Below are 8663 nucleotides of genomic sequence, written 5' to 3' on the forward strand. Positions count from 1 at the left end.
ACTTTGTGTGTTGTCTTAAAAATGAAAATGCGTGACGTGATTTTGACTGGCACCACATGTATGATTATTTATAGTTTGTGTTCATTGCTTAGTGTATGTGAATGAATTCATGTATTAGTTGGTGATGATTATGGGAACTTATGTTGTGTTATCAATTAGATTTCATTTAGTTGTATTCAGGATTAATGTAACATTGTTTTGTCGTTACCAAGTTTATATTTATTAAATTATTAATTATATTTAGTTATTGACTACATTTTACCCGTGAACCAAATGAGATGTTTCTCATTCTCCTTATTTTGTATTTTTTTATTGTATGTTATTGCAGATGATTTACATCATGAGATTGAAGATATTAGCAATGAGACATGGTCTTGGAGATTAAGTTTATGTTCTAATAGGATATGATGTTTTTAGTCCCTATAACTTTAAAATAATCTTATTTTAGTCCTTATATTCAAATTTTGTTAAGAAAATTATCAAACATTATTGCATAAAATTTATTTAATGATGTTTCTATTAGTGAAAATATCACGTTAAATTCAATTGAAATTGTATAACCGTGTTAATTTGTCACTTTCATATATGTTATTAGTGATCTGAGAGACTAAAACAAGATTTTTGAAAATTACAAAGACTAAAAACAATCATTTTAAATTAGAGAGATACCAAAAATAAATTTATCTTAAATTTAAGAGACTAAAAACGTATTTAAACTTTTTTTTATTATATTTATGCTCTTATGTTTAAGAAACCATTATCTAATATCCATATAATTTCTAGATCCCACAATTAAAATAAAGGCTATGTGGTGATGAGTGATAGCAAATCATGTGTGTGGCACAATTAATGGTTGTGATTTTGTGTATGGCATATTAGAGTGAGTGGTTTGATGGCTTACGACGAGAATAATGAAATTTTAAGCAGTAAGATTTGAATAACAAATGATAGTGATAAAAAAAATTAACAAGCACAAAATTTTATTAGCAAATGACAGCACACACGACTACAAACAACATTATTTATCACAACTTACATATTGAGCATTTCATGTAGGATGAATCGATTGACTTTCACACCCACAATGCCCTTTTATTTATGCTTGCTAGTGCATATTGCACTATGATAGTATGTCTTAAAGTTAAAACAATATGTGCTCCTCTTATATGTGAGACAACTTCTTCTACTTGCATTCTTCGAGGCAAATGGGATTCAAAAGTAGAGAAGAAACGTCATCTTTTAATAATTCTCCATTTGTGAATTTATCTTGACGATTTTCATATGAAAACTCTGACATACGTGCAAAATTAGCTACACAGTCAAGCACAGATTTGGGGATATTGTAGGAATTCAAGTACTCTTCATTTATAACCTTCCAATAATCTTCAATGTCCTTGCGAATAAGCTTATAGGCCTCTATTTCTGAAATACCATATTGGTTCATGCAACATTCCACAGATGAGGCGACATGTACTCTTTGTTGCTCAAACTATATATCAATCAAAGAAAATAAAAAATTCCAATTAAGAATATAATAATTTTAATAATAATTAATTAAGCCATATATATAGGGAAGAGAAAGAGAGAGATACATAGAAAGATTATGATATCTAGATGAATAAATAATAATGCATGTGAATCATAAGTAAATTGGTATACCTTATGTGAGGCCATGTCATCCATCACTCTGCCAATAATTGATGAAGCTTGAAGGATTTTTGGATCACTAAAAATCCAATCCAACACATCCTCTATTGCAAATTCTCCAAGACATATCATTGATGTGAACAATAGAGGACAACAAGATGTTAAGATTCCATTAGCTTTATATTCATCATATGTTGGAATGTAACCCTTGTGGCACCATTTTGCTTCAACCATGTAGGCTTTTGCTAGGTTACAAATCTGCAAGTAAAATAACCAATTTATCAATAAAATAAATTGAATTTTGTAAACAAGTATTGAAGTAAAAATTGTAGAAATTGAGAATCATACTGCTTGTTTAAAATGTTGCACTGCAAGGCTTGATTTTCCAGTATGAGCAGTTAACAACTCCATTTCTTTAGAGAGTTCTACTATTGTATCAAATATTACTTTCATGCTTAGTGGAAGAGATCCAATGACACCAATATCCCATCTGAAAATTACAAAAATTAAACAATTATTAACAAAAAGAACAAACCTTTAAGAGTGAAATCTTAAGCTAATAATCAATCATGATTATTTTATAGTCCCTAAACCCTAAACCCTTTGAACAATTTATATATATGCTATAATTTGAAAAGCACATCAACCTCTTAAATGCTTCAGTCAAGAGTTCAAGTTCTTCAACAGTGCCATAAGCATCATAAGCATCATCTAAAAGAGTGATAACAGTGCTCAATTTTCCCGCAAACATTCTTCCGTTGCTATCTTCGGGCTTGTAGGACATGGCTAAGATCCAAAGATAGCACTCAACCAATCTATCTCTAGCGTGAGGAACCTTTTTCATAACATTTGATTGTTTCCACCACCTATGAAAAAAGAAATACAACTTAACAATTTAATACTTTACTAATCTTTATTATATTTTATTTTTGCACGATAGTATATTTAAATATGAAATGTTGTCTTTAAAGAACAAAATTTAAAGGTAAGGGACTTACTTGGTGATAATGCCAATTTCTTTTTGATGCATTTTTTGAAGAATATTGAAATCTACTTTCGCAAAGGTTAGTAAGATTTCATTATGGGAAGAATCTTGTTCATAGACAGTCATGTGATACCTTGCCTCAAACCTAAGTACACTCTTGTTAAGTGGTTGCCTTAAGTAGTGATTGATTTGTGCAGCAAGAGATGGACTCAATTGGTTTGCCAAGGACATAAGTTGAGTATTTGAGAAGTCATATGCTTCTTCCAATACATCATCCCCATCGATTCTTAGATGTGCAGCTTCATACAAACTACACAACCCTTGAATATTGTTGGCAAGTGTTTCATTGAAATTTCCTTGCTCATTTTTGAATTTGTTAAACACATCTGGTTAATCAATTAAACATACATAAGAAATAATAAGTATTTAATATATTTTGAATTTTGAAAAATAACTTTATCAGTGTGTAGTATTTTTTTCTTGTATAAATATCATCGCAAAAACTCTTTACTTACTTGATGAAATTTGATATCCTTGTTGCCTAAGTAATTGAAAGAGTAGAGCAAGAAAGTGATGATTTCCATCTTCACTTATGATAGTGTTATCTTTGGTCAAGGTATTGTGAATTTGTTCCAATGCTTGATTAATTTCCTTTTGGAAATGGTAGGATATACCAAAACGTTGGATGGAGTCAATGAAATTTAATTTTTGCATGATATTTGGATTTGATGATTGAAACATCATTTTCACCTCCTCTTTTAGGATTTGAGCTTGCTGGTTCATAATGTCATCGACTTCTTGGTGCTGCAAATATATAAACATTTTAAAATGTAATGATTTATAACATAAAAATTGATATCTAATTAAGTTAAAAATAATATACTTCTTTACATTAAAAAGATAACATAATGTTAACAAATCTCAAAAAGATAAATTAACATAATAATGTACCATTGATTCAGAAGCATATTGAAGGAAAGTATTTCCCCATATGCTAGGAGCAAAATTGGCGCAAGGTCGCTTGACATCAGATACTGCATTTTGGGTTGAAACAAGTGCTGAAGCTGCAATGGACATCTTTGCTTTATACAAACTGCTCTTTAATTTCTAAGGGAAAGAGTGCGTAGCTTATTGATGAACCACCCAAACATCTAGCTACATATTTATACTCTTAAACCAGCTTGCATGTGTTGGTTGCTTTTTGACCCTAATTTATGATGTCTATTAATTTATTACGTGAATGGTGCAAAACGACATTGATCTGTTAATTTAAAAATAATGCTCAGTTTTCCACTATGATGGCTGAAATGAGAAAGAAAATTCATGGAAGTGCCTGCACGAGGTGGGTTTGGTCATAAAAATAATCATTTCTGCCCAATATTATTTAGATATTTCATTTGCTGCATGTGGGAAATACGTGGTCTTTTTTCCCTCAAAAATAGTATTATTTAAAAACAAATATAACTTAAATAATAAAAGAAAAAAATTCATTTCTACGTAGAGTTTAATTTGAAGTGTTTTAGTTGGCGTGAAATCGTATTAAGTGTTATTGTTTTTTTTTAAATTAAATTAAAACAGTCTAATCCTGATTAGACTACCTATAACAGCTTACAAATGTTGTAATTTTTAAGGGTACTTCAAAAAGTTCAATGTCTCTTGTTACTGTTTAGAAAAGAGAAAGTTAAAGACAACTATAAAACACCGCTCCGAGGTTACGTCCACACTCATGTAAAGAAGAGGTGTCATCCGATTTCGTTTTTCTCGTTGAAAATGTCATCTGATTGTCAAAAGTAAAAAAAACGCCTAACTTTTTTTTTTTTCTAATATGAAAAGAGCCAAGTTAAGGTAAACCATTCCTTAATTTGGTTTAGGATGAACTAATGTATGTGCACTGTGAAATCATTGGGACAAAGCATCGATTCACGTTAGTCTCAACCAATTTTCACACACTTATTAATTTCTAATTGTTAATTTCAAAATATTATATAAACTATATCTATGAATTAAAAAAAAATGGTGAGCGACTTGATGGACGATGGGAAAGAGGAAAGAAATGAGGTAAGGGTGAAGAGAAATTTCAATGTTGCTTTTTAAATACAGTTATTGTTACAATTTGGCCAAAAGAACAAGTTCCGTTGCTGTTAGAAATGTGAAGTTTAAGATTTGCCATACATCAACAACAACCCATGCAGTAATGGAACTACGTGTAATTTTAAGGGGGCTGTTGCCACCCTCAATTTCTACACCACTAATCAATATCTCGCACAACACTTTATCTCCATTTGCGGTCGTTACAACTTAATTACAACTATAAAACATCTTCAATTATTTACTTCAAAACAAATATCATAACAAAAAGAACTTTATATATTTTTTTTTTTGGTTTAAAAAATCTTTATTTATTGAGTAATACTCTATAAATAAAAACACTTATTGAAGTATTACTCTATAAATAAAAAGGTAATCAAATAAGTGTATAAATTCAAAATAAGACACAAATCATCTATTTACACAACCTCTAGCATAAGATATAAATCATGATATGAAAAATTAACTTCAACTATGACTAAAAAATTATAAACTCTCAACTCCAATATCACACTATTAAGGCAATCCCAACATAAGTGAATCTCTAAACTTTGCCTTCATATATCAAACTCCTCATCTTGTACAAGGTCTAAGTTTACAAATGACAATCAATCCAAATACACACAAAACAATACGCAAAAAGTGAGAATATATCTCATCCATGTATAATATATATAAAGTTTAAGGATAGCTCAACACACATATATCATAAAACATTTATTCTCATCTCCATATTCAATCACATTCATCTTAGTGACATCACTCAAAACACATTCATTAATCATTAACAAGTTAGGCTTAAACGATGCAATTTTGTAATTTTTAAAAATTGTAGACGATAAAATCAACTCTTGAGTTCAACATACAAATTGTAGATAAATGTCTTACGTTTCCAATAAATTTTAGAACAACTTTATATCATAAGTATAACTCCATATGTCATATTTATACCCCAACAATGTCATAGAAGTTTAATATAAGAAAAGATATAAAGTTTGTGAATGATAAGTTGTTGAGTTGTTTTATTCTTTAAGTGCTTAATATTAAAAATGGTTTGATATACTTATATTAATAATTAAGAAAGAAAAAGTATGAGAGGGATATTTGTGAATGAGTTATGAGTGGGTTATAATGAAGGCATGAAATTATGTTTATAAAACTTTGTGCTTGAGTCTTTGTGCTTTTATGATATATGAGATGCTTCTACATGTGATATGAAATATTTATGTGTGATGTTATAACTTTATACGTGATATGAAATGATTATGTGTAATGTCATATGAAATATTGATGTTTGACTTGAGAATGTTGTGTACAATGTTTGAGACATTGGTGATGAGATATGAGATGATGATAATGTATGATACGAGAATAAAACAATCACAATATGGTACGTGAATGACTTGAGTTTGTAATAAAGTTGTGTGATGTGTACTTGTGATAAAGATATGATGAGAATTGTGTATATAGTCTAATATGTGAGATGATATGCATCATGTGCATGAAATATTTTATAACCATACACGAGATTTCACCTTTAAACCACGAGTATCCATTTTTGGGATGTGGGCCTTTGGCTAGTAAGCTTTTGGGAAGTGGGCCTTTGAGTAGTAAGCTTTTGTGGGAAGTTGGCCTTTAAGCAGTAACCCTTTGGGCAATGAGGCTTTAGGTAGTGGGCTTTCATGCTGTGAGCCTCCGATAATGTTATAATGTTTTAATAGCGCTATATATATGTATATAGCCTAGTGAAGTTCATGAACATTGCATATGTGTGAATCATGAACATTGTAATCAAGTTGGGTTTGCTGAATTGTTTCTTATATTATAATTGTTATGATCATTATTTTAAATTGATGTGATTGTGTATATGCACTTATGTTGTTATTCTATTATAATAAGTACTTGGAGGAAAATAAGTGTTTTAGTCAATTTTATAATTATGTGTATCGAAAAAGATATGATTTAGGATGTAGGTTATTTAAAATTTATTTTATTTTATTTGAAAAAAAAAATAAGGGTATGGGTAGTTTTATAAATTAGGATTTTGAGCACAGCTGGCTTATGTTTCTTATTTTTCACATTTACGCTCTTCTCTTCGTGCTTGAAGAAACTAAAGAACTACCTGGAGATCTGGAAGGTGACCACCTCAAAGTTTGTCTAATTTTGTTTATCAAGGTAAGGGAAGTGAGTGAACTGGCTTTGGGGTATGGGTTATATGTTGGGTAGTGAGATTGACCGCAATCCTTTTTTTGTTCTTGTATGTGGTGAGAGAAATCCCAAATCTAATTTATAAATTGTCAATTTATGTTTGTACTCTTCATATATGCGTTATTTGTGATGATTGAGATATATGTGTAATCAATTTCGTATGAATTGAAGCATGTGTGAATCTTTAAATGTTTGTAATTCCTATATGAAATTCTTGATTTATAGAGCAAAGTTATGATTAATATTAATTACATGAATAGGTAAAATTAATGTTGAACTTGAGTAATTGATGATATAATAGAGTAGTTTTAAGCATTATTTATGTCCTTATCAATTGAATTAGGAAAAGTGTGTTTGGATATGAATTGTGCATTATTTTGAAAATTTTAGTATGAACATACCTTGAAAATTATGTGGTTTCTCTATGTGTGATTAACCAAATTGGATTATGATGATTAGGTTAAAATGTAGACATTTGGTGATATAGTTTAAACTCAAGAACACATAAAAATGTTAAGAAATGACTAAGTTATGTGAGTTAGAAGATGAGTCCCATGTTTTGTGAGTGAAATGTAATATGCGTATGTTGTAAGACTTCTAAGGAGACTTATATGGCTAAATTATGTTTTGTAATATTCAAAATAGTTTTATCTTTGGATGTTAGCTTTCAAATGTCATTGGAATTGTGACACCCTCTACCCCAACATTAATACACAATAAATATAAACAACAATTTTTTTTTTCTTTTTGAGTAAATAAAATCTTTCATAGTTGATAACATCTTTCATGGATAAAACAAATGTCAAAATATCATAAGATAGAAGGTTCACATTCGTAACTCATAAACCATAAAAAGTCAACATGTAAGTATCAAAACTTAAGAAATCATAAAAAAAATAATAAAGGAAATATAGATTAATTCCAGTAAAGGTGGCAGTGCCTCCTAGTTAGGAATTAATTTATAACTTTCAAATCATGTAATAAAAATATAACAAAAATACACATTTTGGCCTTTCATCAAGAACATTCAAAATTACAATTCTTAACATACACTTTTCTTGGATTCAATCACTGCAACTATAGACTTTATCTACGTTATACCTTCACTAGAAATTACAAAAGAAAAGAAACTAAGGTTTTCAAAACAATAACATCCTAAACTAAGCCTAGTTATGCCCCGATGTCACATATCCTATCAGAGCATGCCCAACTGAAACCTTAAGCCTCATCACCAACATCCTCATGATGATGATCACCTGCAACATAATTTAAACATGTACAAGAATAATAGGGAGTGAGAAATATCTCTCTCGGTTTCAGGTGCAGAAATAAAGGTTAGATAGCACACACACACACAACAAACATAAGTCACAAGTAAACAATACACATACACAATCAAGATCACATGCACACTCATTTATCATGCAATGATGTCATGGACTCGACTCATAAATGCATGCATGTGGCGCCATACGAAAGTTTCACATTTCTCATCATTTCATCACATAGCTTATTACATCACTGGTATGCGGCCTAAGCAGCACACCTGGAATAAGTCATTTCATCACATAGCTTGTTACATCACTGGTGACCCTAAGGTACACCTTGTTAGCTGGATACATCACTGGTGACCCTAAGGTACACCTTGTTAGCTTGTTACATCACTGGTGACCCTAAGGTACACCTTGTTAGCTTGTTACATCACTAGTGACCCTAAGGTACACCTAAAATGTCT

The 8663-nt window shown here is 30.2% G+C and overlaps 1 protein-coding gene across 1 annotated transcript; it reads right to left on the bottom strand.

The window, feature by feature from the left end:
• Window positions 1–951: 951 nt before the first annotated feature.
• Window positions 952–3779, bottom strand: LOC109791106 (putative terpene synthase 2). The gene is made up of 7 exons (XM_029269793.2): window positions 3584–3779; window positions 3148–3436; window positions 2646–3018; window positions 2295–2513; window positions 1996–2137; window positions 1660–1905; window positions 952–1489 (listed from the first exon to the last, which is right to left on the bottom strand). Exons 1-7 carry the CDS (start codon window positions 3707–3709, stop codon window positions 1184–1186), a joined length of 1701 nt encoding a protein of 566 aa, XP_029125626.2. The 5' UTR covers window positions 3710–3779; the 3' UTR covers window positions 952–1183.
• Between the last annotated feature and the right edge of the window lie 4884 nt (window positions 3780–8663).

The sequence above is a fragment of the Cajanus cajan genome, chromosome 10 (genome assembly GCF_000230855.2).
Source record: "Cajanus cajan strain Asha chromosome 10, NIPB_CcT2T_4, whole genome shotgun sequence".
Taxonomy (NCBI): Eukaryota; Viridiplantae; Streptophyta; class Magnoliopsida; order Fabales; family Fabaceae; genus Cajanus; species Cajanus cajan.